Source organism: Coffea eugenioides, chromosome 5 (assembly GCF_003713205.1).
Source record: "Coffea eugenioides isolate CCC68of chromosome 5, Ceug_1.0, whole genome shotgun sequence".
In the NCBI taxonomy this organism is placed as follows: Eukaryota; Viridiplantae; Streptophyta; class Magnoliopsida; order Gentianales; family Rubiaceae; genus Coffea; species Coffea eugenioides.
The window spans coordinates 6,819,827-6,838,461 of NC_040039.1; the positions used below are offsets into that span (position 1 = coordinate 6,819,827).

Sequence of the window (18,635 nt, forward strand, 5' to 3'; positions counted from 1 at the left end):
TTTTTGAAACAAAATTGCCCCAGTATGGGGTTAGTGATCTTGAGAAACTGCCAAGCGAAAAAGGAAAATGGTTATGAAAAGTCAAAGGGAAAAATAAATTAGGGATTGAATATTGAAATGAAAAAATGAGAGGAAGTATGCCTTAAATCCGTCTCTTGCAGTATTTTTAAAGAAAATTTTTTTATAATCAAATGAAAAACTTTTTGCACATGTCTGCATTGATTGGTTGGGGAAAAACTTGACCGTCCATTTCCATAAGGATAAGCGCTCCTCCGGATAGCACTTTCTTAACAATGAATGGTCCTTGCCAATTGGGAGCAAACTTCCCTTTAGCCTCATCTTGCATTGGAAGAATCCGTTTCAAAACCTTATCTCCAACTTCAAACAAGCGGGGCTTGACTTTCTTGTTGTAAGCCCGAGCCATTCGTTGCTGATAACATTGTCCATGGCAGACGGCATTCAACCTCTTTTCATCAATCAAAGACAACTGCTCCTGACGTTCTCTGACCCATTCAGCTTCTTCTATCTGAGCTTCCATCAGAATGCGTAAGGAAGGAATTTCAACTTCTGCTGGTAGTACTGCTTCCATTCCATACATAAGAGAGTAAGGAGTTGCACCAGTAGAAGTTCTGATAGTAGTTCTGTAGGCCATCAATGCGTAAGGCAGCTTCTCGTGCCAATCCCGGTGTGCTTCAGTCATCTTACGAATGATTTTCTTCAAGTTCTTATTTGCGGCTTCGACGGCTCCATTCATCTGAGGCCTATAAATGGCAGAATTTCGATGTCTGATCTTGAACTGTTCACATAATCCATCCACCATATCATTGTTGAGGTTTTTGGCATTATCAGTGATCAACGTCTCTGGTACCCCAAAACGACAGATGATATTATTTCTCAAGAAATCCGACACCACTTTTTTAGTCACATGCTTATAGGACGCGGCCTCAACCCACTTGGTGAAATATTCAATTGCCACTAAGATGAATCGATGCCCATTTGAAGCAGGAGGATCAATAGTTCCGATCACATCCATTCTCCAGATCGAACATGGCCATGGAGCAGTCATACTATGCAATTCTGTAGGAGGAGCACGTATAACATCACCATGCATCTGACACTTAACACACTTTCTAACAAAATCTACACAGTCATGCTCCATGGTTATCCAAAAATATCCTGTTCTCATGATCTTCTTAGCCAGTAGATGCCCATTCATGTGTGGCCCACAAACCCCACTATGCACTTCTTTCATCATATAATCGGCTTCCTCTTCATTGATACATCTTAGAAGGCCCAAATCAGATGCTTTCTTGTATAGCACTTCTCCATTCAAGAAAAATCTTGCTGACATTCTGCGTAAAAAACTTTTTGCAACAGCATCAGTGTCAGGAGGGTAGGATCCCTTTTTCATGAATTCCTTAATATCATTGTACCAGGAGCGACCATCAGTGACCCTTTCCGCAACCAGACAATGCGCTGGCCTATTCTGAAGCTGAATCTGTATAGGTTCAATCACCAATTCATCTGGATGTTGAATCATCGAAGACAGAGTAGCTAGCGCATCAGCAAAGGCATTACGAGTACGAGGAATATGTCTGAGTTCCAAATTCCTGAATTTGCTGGCCAAACTAAGCAAGTTACAATGATACAGCATAATTTTTGAATCCCGAGTTACCCACTGCTTAAGCGTCTGGTGCACCAGTAAATCGGAATCACTGAATGCTATCAGATCCTTGATCTCCATGTCCAATGCCATTTTCAATCCAAAAATACAAGCTTCATACTCAGCCATGTTGTTGGTACAAGGAAACTGTAATTTGGCAGTAGCAGGATAGTGTTTTCCCTCAGGCGATACTAAAACTGCTCCAATTCCAGCTCCAAAAGAATTTGACGCACCATCAAAAAATAACCTCCATCCAGGATACTGCTCACTCATGTCCTCAACTGCTCCAACGAACAGAATTTCCTCATTAGGAAAATAGGTATGTAATGGCTGGTAATCATCATCCCTTGGATTTTCTGCCAAATGATCTGCTATGGCTTGACCCTTGACTGCTTTTTGTGTTGTGAAGACAATGTCGAACTCGGAAAGGATCATTTGCCACTTAGCCATACGTCCCGTGGGCATCGACTTTTCCAACAGGTATTTTAGAGGATCAGAACGGGAAATCAAGTAAGTGGTATAACCGAGCAAATAATGTCTCAGCTTCTGAGCTGCCCATGCTAAAGCACAACAACTTCTCTCAAGGAAAGAATAGTTAGCCTCATATGCTGTAAATTTCTTGCTCAGATAGTAGATGGCTTGCTCCTTTCTCCCAGATTCATCATGTTGTCCCAGAACGCATCCAACATGATACGAAATATGGGCCGCTTATGGGCCATGTTTTGGGCTGCAAGAGATTGAATCTTTTAGTAATAGTTAGTAGTTTATTTTCTAGATTTCTATTTTATTTGCTAGGAATAAATTCGGTCCAAGACCTCATGTTGAGTTGGATCCGATTTATAGAGTCTAGGCTCACTATAACTTAAGTTGGTTAATTAGCTTTTATTGGGTTATGTTGGGCCAGCTTAAAGCCTTCATTGGATCAATTATAAGCTGACCATTAGATAGTGGATTTGAGTAGTGGAATCGGGCCAAAGGCCTAGCCTAGCCGAGTTAGGGTTTTGTCTTGTAAGGCTATATATAGCCTAGGTTTTCATTCATTAGGGGAGAATTCAGATTTTTATAAAATATATGTGAGTTATTTCACTCTCTCTTGTCTCAAGAGAATTTCCTTTGAATACTTGAGAATTAATCTTAAGTTGTTCATCGAACTTATCAATCAAGTAGTCTCCTTGATTGTGGCGTTCTTCTATCCATACTTTTGGTTCACTAAATTTGCTAGTCGTGGGTTAAGGAATCTCCTTAGTTCGTGGCTCGTGATTCTAGAAGGGTCAAAGTTCCGCCAATCATCCCAACTTGGTGTTCGTCTAGATCCGTCTCACATCAGTTGGTATCCAGAGCTAGTCGACGACATCAAGTATATCCCGTTGAGTTTGTTCGTAAGCTTTCTAGTCAATTTTATTTTGCAATTCTGGTCGTGTCTTCCTTTGTGTCAAGTCCGATTGTTATTACAAAAAAAAAAAATTCTGTCCGCCTTTGTTGTCTTGTTGAGTCACTCTTTGATTTCTTTTGCTTCGTGTCCACTTCGTGCATTACTTGTTGTGTGATTCTGTCTTGAAGCCTGCCTTCAAGTGTAGCCGTGTTTTGTTCGTTGCATATTCTGTTTAAATATCAAACAAAAAAAAAAAATTTCTGCGACGGCTAGGGTTTTCACTTGCAACTAGGGTTTCCTTGGGTGCAAGTTTCTTGCCAAATCTGTCCAAACTTTAGTTTATTCCACCAAGTTGTTTTCATTAATTTCCTAAACTGATTTTTGTGGTTAAACTTGTTTGGGGTTGGAATCTTGAAGAGGGACTACAATAATCTAGGGTTTCTTGAGTTCCTTGAAACTAATCTTGAAGTCTTGAAACTTTGATACATGTCTTGATAGTTGTTGGAGGATTGAAGGAGAACATTGGTTTGACATTAAATTCTGGAATTTTACCCAAGAACAGCCGAGTAATTGTGTGTTCTTAGAGTCAAAAAAAAAACAAAAAAAACAAAGGGCATTCGGGTGACAAACCACAAAGGAGGAAGCCGCACTTTTATTTGCCAATTCTGTCTTGTTGCAATTGTTCCAACAAACCAGAAAATTACATCAAGAAAAGCATACTCAAAAGTTTTGACCAACCTCCTCTTGAAAATCTTGCACACCTTGGGTCTTGATCACTTGTATCACCCGTTGAGATTTTTGAGGAACTTGACCATCTTGGTTCTTGAATATTTGCACCTCCCTACGTATAAACAGTTTCTTGTACGTCCTTGCATCCATACGGGGCTTTCTTGGCTTAGGAGTAAACCTCTTGGGAGTTTCTTGAGCAGGCCGCTTGGGGTATTCTTGGGTGACGTTGCTTGTGTCATCTTGTGAAGCCATTGTTTAGCACCAAGCGTCAAAACTGTCCTTGTGTGGAGCAAAGAGGGGAGGGCCGAATTGTTGTTCTTGAGGGAGAGTAAGGGACGAAAATTTTGAGGGGATTTAAGAAGAGGCAATTCTGGAAAATTTTGGGGTTAGGAAGCTACCAAATCTGGAAAAATTTTTAGGAAATTCCAGCCGACTTTGAGGGGAATTTAAAAAGACAAGAAATCTGGAATTTTTTTCGTGGAAGCTATTCTGATTTGATAAGGTAACAAATCTGGAAATTTTCAGCGGTTAGGAAGCTACCAAATTCTGTTTTGCAGCCGACTTTGGAAGGTTTAAAAGGAGCAGAAATCTGGAAATTTTTTTAGCTACCAAATTCTGATTTGTTATAGCCGACTTTAGGAAGGTTTTTGGAGAGGGAATCTGGAAAAATTTTGGTAATAATTCTGTTTGGTTAGCCGACTTTAAGGAAATTTCCAAATAAGTCCAACACCTAACTTGTTTCCAAAAATCAATTGGGCAATTAAGTAAAGCACTTGGGAACTCCATCATCGTACTTGGACTTTCTTTTTCTTTGTACATCAATTTTTTCCTCTTCCATTCCTTATTCATTACTTGAGCTTTCCATTTCTACTTTTTGTTTCCTTGTTCCTTTGATACAATTGGGAGCTATATTGATTAAAGTTTGATTGAACTTCCTTGAGAAAATTTCTGATTTCTTCAAAGGAAACAAACAAGTGGTTTGAGAAGTGAATTGGTGAGAGCATTAGAGTGCCATACACACTTGAGTGAAAACACGAGAGGAGTGAAACACGTAAGGGAGCGAGTGAGGACTGTTCTACTAATTTTTGTTGAGTTTTGCAGGTAATAAAAGTATGAGACAAACGAATGCTCAACTGGAGCTTCACCATCTTGTGCCTAAAGGAGTAAATACTGTGGCATTGCGTGAGATAACTGAGCAATTGGAAATCATCAAAGCTCAAAAAAATGATTGGTTTTATACACGTTGCCATATCAAGGATAAAGTTTGCAGCTTAGCCATTGATAAGGGTTGTGAAGTTAATCTCGCAAGTACTGTCTTGGTTGAGAAATTGAATCTTCCAACCATTGATCATCTTCGACCTTACAAGTTGCAAAGTGATAGTGGTGATATTTGGATTACTAAGCACACACTTGTTCCTTTTCGTATTGGTCAATACGTGGATGAGGTGTTGTGTGATGTGGTTCCCATTCAAGTGACGCATGTGCTGTTGGGACAATGGTGGATGTTTAATCGAGAAGTCAAATATGATGGATATACTAATAAGTATTCCTTCACATTTAATGGCCGTCGTACCAGGCTTGTGTCGCTTAACTCTAAGCAACTTTGTATTGATCTAGCATACATGAAGAGTGAGCATGAGCGTTATAGTATGAAGAAAGAGCTGGAGGAGAGAATTGTGACTGAAGAGGTAAAATTCGAGGGAGTTGAAAAGGAGAAAGAGGTTGAGAATAATGAGGGGAAAAAGTCAGCTACTGAGCATGAACAAGAGATTAAAAATTCTAAGAGTAAGCTGATTGTGAGAAAGGATGTGAGACCATATGTTTTTTCTAACGATCTTGACTCTACTTTGTTTAGTGTTTCTACTTTTATGCAGGTTAAGCAAGGAAAAATTGAGTTGATCTTGGCATGTTCTATGCCTAAATCCATTGGTGAATATCAAACTTTTCATGGAGTTTGCACCTTAAGTGTTGTCTCTCTTTGTCATCCACTGATGTTCAACGTCAACCATGAGCCTGATTTGCTTGTTGGGAGGAATAATGAAGTTTCAAAGGGAGTTTCTACACTTGAAACTTGTTATAAATTTCCTTCTTATTTTGTTGGTGACAATCCTTTCCTCATTGGTCCAAATTCTGATTCCTTACAACCTGATTTTATTCTTCAATTTGAAGGTTCAGAAGCTGCCTATCTCGAACTTACTCCATTTGTGCAAGATAGGCCATACCAACAACAACTTGCAATGAATTTTGTAACTTTGCAAAATCATGTCCGGGACTTTTCTAACCTAATTGAGCATCACTATGAAGATCCTTATCTTGTGAATGTGAATGGTAAGCTATCAAGTGATTTTATACCTACAAATGCTAATCGTGTGATTTATTGTGTAGGTTCAAAGTCGACCATTCATGACACAGGACTGATTAGAGAGCTTTGGAGTGGTTGGAGTCAAGCCTTGAGTTTCCTATGGCAGATTGTGAGCATTTTCAAGCTGACCAAGAGACATGTGCACCGAATTACAATAATCATGACGTATGCAAGTATCATTCATTCTAAGAGAGCCAATATGTGGCGATTTGAAGTTTCATACTGCCAATTCTTGTAGTACTATTCATTTCCAAACATGATTTGAGGACAAATCTTTTTCAAGAGGAGAGGAATGATACGAAATATGGGCCGCTTATGGGCCATGTTTTGGGCTGCAAGAGATTGAATCTTTTAGTAATAGTTAGTAGTTTATTTTCTAGATTTCTATTTTATTTGCTAGGAATAAATTCGGTCCAAGACCTCATGTTGAGTTGGATCCGATTTATAGAGTGTAGGCTCACTATAACTTAAGTTGGTTAATTAGCTTTTATTGGGTTATGTTGGGCCAGCTTAAAGCCTTCATTGGATCAATTATAAGCTGACCATTAGATAGTGGATTTGAGTAGTGGAATCGGGCCAAAGGCCTAGCCTAGCCGAGTTAGGGTTTTGTCTTGTAAGGCTATATATAGCCTAGGTTTTCATTCATTAGGGGAGAATTCAGATTTTTATAAAATATATGTGAGTTATTTCACTCTCTCTTGCCTCAAGAGAATTTCCTTTGAATACTTGAGAATTAATCTTAAGTTGTTCATCGAACTTATCAATCAAGTAGTCTCCTTGATTGTGGCGTTCTTCTATCCATACTTTTGGTTCACTAAATTTGCTAGTCGTGGGTTAAGGAATCTCCTTAGTTCGTGGCTCGTGATTCTAGAAGGGTCAAAGTTCCGCCAATCATCCCAACTTGGTGTTCGTCTAGATCCGTCTCACATCACAACAGCCTCATCAAGAATAGACAAATACATAATCAGAGGTCTCCCTGGCTGAGGTGGCACTAAGACCGGAGGATTTAACAAGTAATTTTTGATCTTATCAAAAGCTTGCTGACAATCTTCATTCCAATCCATCGATGTGTTCTTTTTCAACAGTTTGAACAGAGGCTCACAGGTAGAGGTTAACTGTGCAATGAATCGGCCAATGAAATTGATCTTTCCAAGAAAACTCTTCACATCTTTTTGACTTTTTGGAATGGGCATATCTCGAATTGCTTTTATTTTCGCAGGGTCTATCTCTATACCCTTTTTGCTGATAATAAAACCCAATAACTTACCCGCCGGAGCTCCAAAAGCACATTTTGCAGGGTTCAACTTCAAATTATACTTCCTCAATCTTTCAAACAGCTTCTTTAAATCAACCAAATGGTCCTCAACCTTCTTGGATTTAATTATGATATCATCCACATAAACCTCCATCTCTTTGTGGATCATGTCATGGAACAGGGTAGTCATTGTCCTCTGATAAGTGGCTCCAGCATTCTTCAACCCGAAAGGCATCACTCGATAACAAAAGGTTCCCCATGGGGTGATAAAAGAGATTTTTTCTCTGTCATCTTCTGCCATTAAGATTTGATGATACCCAGCACAACAATCACCAAAAGATTCAATTTCGTGTCCAGCAGTGTTGTCCAAAAGAATATGAATATTTGGCAAAGAAAAATCATCTTTCGGACTGGCCTTATTCAGATCTCTGTAATCAACACATACTCGCACCTCCCCAGATTTCTTAGGCACTGGCACAGGATTCGATAGCCAGATGGGATAATGAGACACCATGATTATCTTAGCATTGAGCTGTTTCACGATTTGCTCCTTTATTTTGAGACTCATTTCTGGTTTGAATTTACGTGGCTTCTGCTTTACAGGTAAAAAATTTGGATCAGTTGGCAACCTGTGAACCACTATGTCTGTAGAGATCCCTGGCATATCATCGTATGACCATGCAAACACATCTTGAAAAAGCATTAAGAATTCAATCATTTCCTCCTTCTGTTTCCTATTCAAATGAATGCTGACTTTAACTTCTTTAACCTCCGTCTTAGTGCCAATATTGATGATTTCTGTTTCTTCTAAGTTGGGTTTGGGTTTCTCTTCATACTGTTTTAAATCCCTTGAAACAGACTCAAATTCTTCCTCAGTATCGCTCTCGCTTTGAATTTCAGATTGCATGATTTCAAGTTCATGAGAGATATCGAGATTGCAGCCATCGAATTCCAAAATGGTGACATCCAAAGGGTCAAAAGATTTTATTTGTGGCCATCTGAAAATAGAATAGAACATAAGTAATAAACAAATAGCAAATACTGGAGAAGTCTTTCATTTCATTAAATTCAAAATGCATCGAGACTTCACAAAAAGATAAATATACAGACATGATTGCCATTTAAAGACATATTTAACCCAAACCTTTATTTTCGTTTCAGCAATTTTCTTGAACAAAGCAAGTTATATTAACTGAAACAAGAATAAAGGTTTAAAAGATGAAAGCAATTTCTTTTAACAAAAGATCCAGACTACTGTCCTATCTGGATGTGATCTAGACAAAAGACAATCCCCTTAAATTTACCGAAATTCCCTTCGAGAGGGAAGATAATCAGCAGTCCAATTCTGAATAGCTCCTTCGGTAATTGGCAAAAATTCTGCATTCTCCGATGGCTCCTCCTCACAAGTGGCCCCGACAAATAATTGAGATAGGTCCACTTCAATCTCCTCCACAGGATTCTTCATTTCTGGCATAATCACCTCTGATGGACGAGAAAAGGTGTGATATAGCGGCGGAACGTTTAAGGCAATTTGCTTACCCTTCTTTTCAGCTTGTTTTCGAGCTTGCATTTCCCTTCTATCCTTAGCAGTCGGATGAAATCCCAATCCAAATGTATCCTTCTGCGTCAGGATCTCTATTGGCTCCAAAATTCCTTGTAATTCCCGCCCAAGACCTTTTCCTATTTCATATCCGCCTCGAATCATCTCCCTAGCCATCATAATACTGGTCTCTGGCAAATCCGATTGAGTCAGCGACTTATCCTTGGATGCCCATCCCACAGAGACGATGTCAGCAACGTGATGAGATGAAGTTGGAGTCCTTTTTATGTTTTCACCATTGAATTTTGTATCAACGATCATGGTACAGTCATCCTCAGCAAACACAGTAATGAGTTGTTCATTCGCAATAAACCTCAACATTTGATGCAGAGAAGATGGCACTGAATTGGAAGCATGTATCCAAGGTCTTCCAAGCAAAATATTGTAAACGCTGGAGAAGTCCATGACTTGGCAAGTAACTTGGAATTGAGCGGGGCCTATCTCCAATACCAGATCTGCTTCACCCATAGATTCCCTCCTTGAACCATCAAATCCTCGAACCACAGTTGCAGATGGACGGAGTTTAATGTCAAGAAATCCAAGTTTGGTGAGAGTGTTCCATGGACAGATATTCAATGCTGACCCATTATCCACTAAAACCCTCGGCAACAGCTTTCCATTGCAGCGAACTGATATATACAAGGCTCTGTTATGCCCGATCCCTTCTGCAGTTAGATCATCATCGGAGAAGGCAATATGATTAGCAGCAAGTATATTCCCCACGATGTTAGAAAATTTATCCACCGGAATATCTTTAGGGACTTGAGCTTCGTTCAGAATTTTAAGCAATGCTTCTCTATGTAGCTCGGAGGTCAAGAGAAGATTCAGAAAAGAAATTTGAGTAGGCATCTTATCCAACTGCTCCACTATTTTGTATTCACTTCTCTTCAGCATCTTCAGAAAATCTACAGCTTCATTTTCAGACACACGAGGCTTGGGTGTCGGAGATTTAACCTTGACCCTAGACTGAACATCAATATCAGAATTTTTCATAATTCTCCCAGACGAGGTAATGGTAGATACCTCTTCCTTTAAGCATTTTTTATCTCCAACCAACAGAATAGATTCCTCGTAGTTCCATGGCACCTCTTGCAGGTTATTGACAGGCATTTGTTCCGGAAATTCCAGAATGACAGGCTCTGATATATCCCATTCAAAAGATGGTAGATCCAGAATAAAAGGAGATTTGTCAACCTCAGAAACTCCCCTTTCCATTATAAATGGCTCCTCTTTTTCAAATACAAAAGACTTCAGTTTATCCTCAACATTATCGTTGGCCATGGACTTTTCAGAAGACAATTTTCTCATTCTGGCGTGGTCAGCTTCCATTACGCCAAACGCCTCAGTTTCATCCACAATGTACTGAGTGGGATCGATAAAATCTCCATCAGCGATGATAACTCCCACCGTACTCCCATACTCAGGTAAAGGATTCTTACTGACATTCGGTCCTTGTTCTCCTTTTCTTCTGAGAAGGATGTCTCCAGAGTCAATCATATCCTGAATCTTATGTTTTAGAGCCCAACAATTGCCAGTGGTATGACCTGGACTTCCAGAATGATAAGCACAAATTGCTTGCGTATCATAACCTGGAGGAATGCCTTTGGGATAAAGTTTGGGAGGAACGGTGCCAATTTTTCCAGCTGCTTTTAACTGCTCATATAATTGATCAATTGGTCGGCCCAAGTTGGTGAAAGTTCGAAATTGTTTCTGGGTTTGAACTCCATTGGTTTGAAAAGGATTTTGAGGAGGGTTATTATTTTGCAGGGTTGGTCTGGAATGGTAAATGGGACGAGTGTGATTTTGAAAAACGGGTTGTGGGGTTGGAGGTAACGGTGAGGTATTCAAGTGATTTGGTCGGGAATGATGGAATTGGGTAGTGGTGTGGTAGACTGGTTGAGAATTGGTGTAATACGGGTGAGGAAAAGAATAGGTGGGATGATTTCTGGGTCTGAAAGACGGGCCCTGATCCCATATAAAAGCAGTTTCTCCTTCTTTCTTCTTGAATGGGGGCTTTTTCCCATTGTTGCTTTGATTTTGTAGAGCATCTAATTGCAACTTTAATGCAGACACATTAACAATCTTCCCTGCCTTGACAAATTCATCGTATTCCTCCAACTTGTTAATAATGGCAGCAAATGAACTTCCAGTCATGCGAAAGATCTCTTCAAAGTAGGGTGGATCGTGAGCTTTGATGAAAGTACGAACAATCTCCTCCTCAGTCATAGGAGGCTCCACTTTGGCAGCTAACTTTCTCCATCGCTTTGCATAGGTCTTGTGATCTTCCGATGGTTTTCTTTTTGTACCCTCCAGTGTCGTTCGTGTTGGCGCCAATTCACAATTAAACTCATATTGCTTCACAAAGGCTGTTGACAAATCCAACCAGGTTTTGACCTCTTCAGACTTCAAATTTGAATACCAATCTAGAGCATCTCCCTCCAAACTTTCCGGAAATAGACGCATAGGCAAACTCTCATCATCCACAGGTTTACCTAACTTGTTGGCAAACATTTTAAGGTGCGTCTTAGGATTTCCAGTTCCATCATATTTGCTGAATTTAGGGGTTTTGAATCCCAACGGTAGCTGAATATCCGGGAAAAGACATAATTCATCGTAGTCCAAACCACCATGCCTGCTCAAACCTTGATTCTTTTTCATAAAGTCATCGAATCGGTCCAACCTTCTTAACAGATCTTTATCAATGGGCGTAGGTTGTTCTTCCATCGCCGCCTTCCCTTGAGATGCAGTATCCAGTACAAAAGGCTCTGCAGTATGGTGGTGGGGCCCCTGAGGGTTGGGGGGAATGTTCAGATTGGTTTGTGGATGGGTTTGAGGGATTTGACTACTGGTTGGGTTTACCAATACATAATTTGGATGCATATAGGAAAAGTCTGAATTTAATCGGGCAAAGGTATTTTCAAGAGGGTTAGCGAAAGGAGGAAAGAAAGGTGTTTGGGTATTGGATGTGTGGGGTGGTTGATAGTCTTGTGCAGGTGGGTGATTATCGATAGGTTCTTGGTCGTTTGGGACACCACCACCACTGTTGCTAGCGACCAACTGATCAATTACACGCCTTTGTGCGGCCATTTCAACACTTAACTCATTGAACTTGCCAAGCATCTCGCTTAATTGCGCTCCTAATGCTGTAAAGTCCGGTGATGTAACCATAGCAGATCTTTCCGAAGTTTCTGGTACTGAACTCATGTTTACAGACTGTCTCAAGGTTATACTCCGAGATCTGGTGACGATGGGGCTTCTTTGGGTAGCTATTGTGAAAAATACCTGATAGTGAAGAAAAGAAACTGATTTAGGAGTGAATTTTCTGTCAAATTGCTGTAATTTATTCAAGAAAAGAAAAGAAAAACAAACATGAGTTAGTAGATATTTAAATAATTCGGATGCATGTCCTATGGGGGAGCCCTTTTCTGCCAAGGGTAAGCCTAATATGATGCAACACTTTCGGAATGAGACCCGTTGATCAAACCTGTTATTGACAATCATTTTGTGAAAAAGGAGAGATTTCATTTCATTGCAAAATACCCAGTACATTTGTTTACATCATGTCACGAAGGCGGTTTCGTACAAGGTCACCAAAATTTCTGAGCCTATCTAGTACAGAATCTCTAGTTTCTCTAGCATACGGAATCTTGACACGTTTGGCTTGATCATGTAATTCCCCACATTTCCGTTTCATCTCTTGGCGCTCTTCTCGCTCCTTTTCATACAACCTTTTATTTTTCTCTGCCCTTTCTTTGTGTGCCTCGACGGATTTCCTCAACTGTAGAACCTCCTTGTCTTTGGCTTCAATGATGACTTTCAACTTCTTGATCTCCTCATATGGCTCACATTGCGACCCTTGCGTGGTGGGGTTTCTTAACCAACCCTCATATTGGGAAGTTGCTACACCCTTCTGTTTGAGCTCCGAAAAATAACAAATGCATCTATCATCGGATATTGTTCTCCAAGCTTCGGTGATTTGGCTCCTCATAGGGATATCTTTTGGACATAATCCCTTATCAAAAAAAAATGGTGATTTCACACAACTCAGTTGCAGACGGTATTCCCTGGATGCGACCTAGTTGTCTGAGAAACCTCTTCGGGGTATATGAGATGATTCCTTGAGTACCCAGCAAAAGAACACATTCTGATACCTTAGTGCGAAGTACTGGTTTAGAACAGTCCGTCCAATCCAATACCCACCTAATGTCATGATCTTGCAACATTTCCAAGTAATCCACATATTCGGATGCGTTCTTCGGTAGACCCTCTTCGTTGACTCTTCTGTGATGTGTAACTATCCAATTGTATCCAACTACCGGCAAGCTATTGGCAATAGATGATCGTCTCCTGAAATGCCCCATGGCCCATATATGCAGAACCAAATTCGCCCCATAAAAGAACTTTTCTCCCTTTTTGCAACTGTTACAGGCTAAAAGAATGTCTGCGAGAATGGTCGGGACTATAGAACATTGTTTATCCTGGATTCCCAAAAAAAGATCATTCACAATTTTTGCTAATTTGAAAGCTATCTTCTGATCTTTCCTCGGGAAGAAATAGATCCCAGCCATAGCTATTCCATATACTAATGGCCTTTTGTGTTCCCATATGTCTTTGGAAGTGAACGCAAAATATTTCACATGCCTCTCGAACCCATCGCGTGGTGCAAAACGTTCAAACAGAATATTCACGGCGACGCCCTGCTCTGACCCTCGTAATACTGACTCTTTCAATCCTATGATCTTGCAAAATTCTGCCTTGTCTGAAGTGGACGGAAAAACTAAGGCAGTTCCATGCATGGGTAGATTAAGGAGGCCGGCTACTTCCTCGAGTGTTATAGTCATTTGCCTATTACCTATTCTAAAAGCAGAACACTCTGGGTCCCAAAGATGCACTAAGGCCTCTACCAAATAACCGTTGGGTTTGATTTCCTTAAAGTCTCCAATCGGTCCTAAATATTGTGCTACTTGATGCAATTCACTGGGTAGCATGAAGGTAGGCCATCTTTGAACCTCAGTCGGTGGTATCAACAACTGATAAATTCGGCGAGGGCGATCCATCTAAAATGGAGGAAGCAGTTTGTCAATTACCTTACCTACGAGTCTCATTCCTCCAGTTAGGCGATAATTTAAACGTGCAGTCCCTTGAAAGGTTAAATACCCACGGGAAAAACAAAGGTTGGCTTTATTCCTAAACGGGATTCCCTACGTGGCGTTCCCTCTCCAAGGTTTATGCATGATGCCATTTTATCAAAGCGGGTAAATATGAAATGTAACCTAAAAGGATCCCCTTTTAATTGCTGGGATAAGCCTAAAATAATATGTTATTATGCTATAAATGCAATACATTGAAATTTAAACGTGTCATAACAGGGTGGCTCCTAGAGAGTACCATGCCAGGACTCTTATTTTCTAGGGTTTATGAATGTAATGGAGACAAAAACCAAGAAAAGTTAGTTCAATAAGACAATATACACATAACACATTTGTAGCACAAAGAGATAAAACAATAAAGAATAGAGAGATTGGATCCCTCCCCTCGTGAATAGTGTCTTAAACAGGGTAAGGCAGACTCTACCCTAGGTAAACTATCATGGATGCATGAGGTATTGGCTCACTAATGCATCTAGACTCAATAGGTTTTAGGTTCCCAAACCTTCAGACTTAGAAACCAAAGGTCATCAATCCCAAGGTTCGTTGTCGGTGGTTCGAGCGATTCCCCAAACACCGCTACGCACACATCGTGTCACGGCTACGTGTTTGAGTGAATCTATCAAAAATCCTCAATCTTCGATTAAAAACTAAAGGCTATCAACCCAAAGTTTAAAATGGAAGATTGAGTGACCCCTAGGATCATGCTACGCACACATCGTGTCACGATCACACGTCCAAGTGGGTCGCCTAATCCTAATAGGATGGAGTGGCGTGACAAGCCACTAAAAGAAAAATAAATGAGGGATAAAAAATAATAAAAGCGTATGCACGTATGCAAGTGCTTCGTTTGGAGGGGAGGGATCGAGAACCAATCGCGAGGCTCTAAGGTAATATCCCCCACCCAAATGCAATCGCGATACGAATAAATAAATAAATGAACCATTCATCACATACACGCAAGATGAGAAACGATTACGAGTGTGAAATGCAAAACATCCTAAAAAGAGAAATGCAACCTAAGACATCCAAATATGATAAATAAAAGGGCTACAAAGAGAAAATACAACTAAACCAAGTGCTTGGACTCTCTAGCGCGTCCCCAGTGGAGTCGCCAAGTTGTCGCGCCCCATTTTTTACAAGAAAAATAAATATAAAGGTGATTTATAAAAGATGTGATCTTATTTAAAAATAAGTGACAGGGGGACCTAGAATGGGACTTTAAAAAATGCGACAATTTGGGTCCAAAATTTAGTCTAAAAGGGTTTTTAAGAAAAAATAGGAGTCGCCACTTGGTATGAAATTTTGGTGTACCAAGTCACCCAAAAAATAAAGTAAAATAAAATAAAACCCTTTTTGACAACTCCAGGTCTTTGAAAATAAGAGAAAATGGATTCGGGAGTCACGGTTGAAGAAAGGGAAGGCAAAGGTTCGATTAACTCAAACCTAAGGCACCCTTTCGACCTAGTCTAAGCTAGTTGCGAGGTTTAGTCAAAATTTTCCTAATCTAACCCTTAATTTTATCATATTTGGATGTTTCCTACATGGATGCAAATCTAAATTTAAAAATATTGAAAGGGACAAAATGTTCATTCAAGGGTTTAATTGAGCCAATCGCATTAATTGCGAAGGCCAAAATAATTCCTTGAAGGTGTCACGAGTATGCAAATGATGAAATTAAAAGTAAAGAAAAGAAATTAAATTATATACATAGATATAAGTGATCAAAGAAAAAGGGAATGCAACATAAAGGGTACGGGAGGCAAAAACTCGTGACATAATTATCTTATACATGGGTTAATAGGGTATTTAAACTAAAAAGTTATAATCACCCATTTCCCATGTTTGAAAATAATTATCCTAACATTAACAAGCAAATGAACTAGCTTAAATGAGATGCAATTCTAAATGCAATGATTAGCACCTATAGAGAATATGGGATAATATAATAGGGAATATCATACAAATGAGAAAAGATCCTAAAAATGAAAATATGCATGAAAATGTAGTGAATAGCACACAAAGATGAATCTAACGCAAGACGGCCTAAAAGGTCTAGCGTTGGACTAACCCATTTTTAAAAATCCTTACTAGCGTTGGACTAGCAAGTAAGCGGAGGGAGAAACCACAACTAGCGTTGGACTAGTGTAGTGTCGTCATGCATTAACAATTCATAGTGAAACAAATAAAATATAAATTAAAACAAATAAACACATAAGAGCACGTAGCACATAACACGTAAACATAATATCTAGATGCCAAAATCCTAAGAAAAGCGGATAAAACACATAAACCACATAAACACGCAACCTATCTATTACATCGGGGAGCGCCTAACTACAATCTATGAGGAAAAAATATAATAAAACAAATCTAATTATCCTATCTATTACATTTTTGAGGTATTTAAATACCTCTTGAATCATTGTAAAAATTAACTAAAACATATATAAGAAAATTTGAATGAATATTTAAATCAAATAAATAAAGCATATAAAAATATAAACACATAGGAACACATAAGAGCACATAAGAGCACGTAATTGACATTGAAATAATAAAAATAGGGGTACCTCCCGTTTGAAGTGGTGACTAAATGGAGTCAAATTGTCCTATTTATACTCACAATGAACAAAAGAATCATGGCACCAATTTAATTGAAAAAGAAAATAATAATACAAGTACTAAATTCACACTAATATATCAGACGTAAAGAAATTTAAGTAAATCTAAAAATTCCAAATTAAGTATATTCAAAAGTAGCATAATTAGCTATTAAAGAAAAGAAACAATCATAATAAAGAGAGTCAAAATTCATCAGGGACCGAATTGCAAAAATTGTAAAACTTTCGGGGATAAAAATTATATTTTTCCAAAGTTCAGAGGTCAAAATTAAATGAAAGATAAAATTCAAGGACCAAAGTGCAATTAATTTTAAGGACCTAGATGAAACAAAATTAAAATGTTCTGGGCCGAAGTGAAACTACTCCAAAGATCAGGGGCCAAGGTGCAAATTTCGGTTTCTTATTTGGGAGAAGAAAGGCCATCGGGCCGTTATTTTTATTTATTTGGGCCGGATACTACCTAAGCCCAACCGAAACCCAAAAGAAACGAGCAGGCCAGCCCGTCTTTTTATCCCTCAAACCCAACCAAAAAAACATGGGCTCCGACCTTCTGGCCCAACCAAAAAATAAGAAACAAGCCCACTAAAAAAAATAACTTAGCCCAACCCACTTTCCTTTTCTTTCTTTTCTTTCTTTTCTTTCTCTTTTCTTCCCCATACGTTTCCTTTCCTTCTTCTTCGGCCAACCGAAGAAGCTTCAGCTGGCAGCCATGGTGGCCGCCGGTGGCGCCGCCGCCACCGGACCGCCACCGCCGGCGACCTTTTCGGTGATAAAAAATTTCTCAAAATACACCTCCCCACTCCATTTTTCGCGTAGGTTTCATTTCCGGAATTAGTTTTTACAAAAGATGATCCAGAAGTGGCCAAAATATCAAAATACAGTTCAGTTTTCATTTTTTAAAACACCCAAATCTTCACCAAAAAAATATAAAATTTATGCTAAAACACTCCTTATAGCTTCTACATTACAACTATAATCTTAGTTTGACAAATAAACAACAACAAAAAGATGCATTAAGTCAAAACAGCCTCAAAAAATGAAGAAAATTATTTTAATGCTTATAAGGCTCAAAAATTCCAAAATATTTAGATAACCCAACATTTTCAGACCTACACTAGCAAACGGTCACCTATTTTGACAAGAAAAACATGCACAATGTTCAGCTTTTAATTCATTTTCCATTTTGGCATTTTTACAAATACCTAACATGCATTCACAGAAATCATCTTTTTTTCTTAATATTTATTCATGGCTTGTCCCAAAAACTTCAACAACACCACAATAGCAACAAAAATCAGTGAAAGGAAGAGACAAATAGGTAGCCAAGCATGCATTTAATCTAATTAATTAAAAAAGGAAAAGCTGGAAAAAAAAATACCTCAATGAGGTTGTGGTCCTTTGACTAAAATTTTGAGGAAGTTCCAAGCTCTTTGTCCAACCGGCGGCTGCCTCCTTGTGTCTGAATAGTGTGTGGGTGTGTTGTGTGAAGTGAGCAAAGAGAGGGATATGGCCGAGAGAGTGAGGGAGCTTTCTTTCTTTTTTGTTATGTTTTCTTTCTTCTGCCCAGTCCGAGAGAGGGAGAGAGTTGGGGAGTGCTTTTTGTTTCTTTTTTTTGTGGCTTCCCTTCCGTGATAGGGAGAGCCGAGTGAAGAGTTTTTTTTTTTCTTCTTGTTATGTCCGTCTGAGAGAGGGCAGAGAGTCGATATTTGGAGAGAAAAAGAGGAGCTTGTGTGTGTGTTTGGTCAAAATGATTATTTTTTACCAAATGACAAGAAAGTTGAGTGTAGGAATGGGTTAAGTGTATTTTGTGGGGAAAATGATGAAAATGTGTAAGTTTAGTAATAATTTGATTTTGACTTCATTTTTTTTTTATTTTTTTTTAT

The 18,635-nt window shown here is 39.1% G+C and overlaps 1 protein-coding gene across 1 annotated transcript; it reads right to left on the reverse strand.

The window, feature by feature from the left end:
* Positions 1-187: 187 nt before the first annotated feature.
* On the reverse strand, positions 188-13,777 carry LOC113771100. Its single transcript, XM_027315721.1, has 8 exons — positions 13,133-13,777; positions 12,598-12,993; positions 8,686-12,263; positions 7,063-8,379; positions 1,899-2,351; positions 1,155-1,823; positions 713-1,067; positions 188-604 (listed from the first exon to the last, which is right to left on the reverse strand). Exons 1-8 carry the CDS (start codon positions 13,775-13,777, stop codon positions 188-190), a joined length of 7,830 nt encoding a protein of 2,609 aa, XP_027171522.1.
* Between the last annotated feature and the right edge of the window lie 4,858 nt (positions 13,778-18,635).

Coding starts and splice junctions, on each gene's coding strand:
- LOC113771100 (XM_027315721.1), bottom strand. CDS start 13,777: ATGCATGGAACTGCCTTAGTTTTTCCGTCCACTTCAGACAAGGCAGAA. Junction 2,352..7,062: donor TTGTCTATTCTTGATGAGGC/TGTTGTGATGTG, acceptor TATTTCGTATCA/TGTTGGATGCGTTCTGGGAC. Junction 1,824..1,898: donor GGATGGAGGTTATTTTTTGA/TGGTGCGTCAAA, acceptor CTATCCTGCTAC/TGCCAAATTACAGTTTCCTT.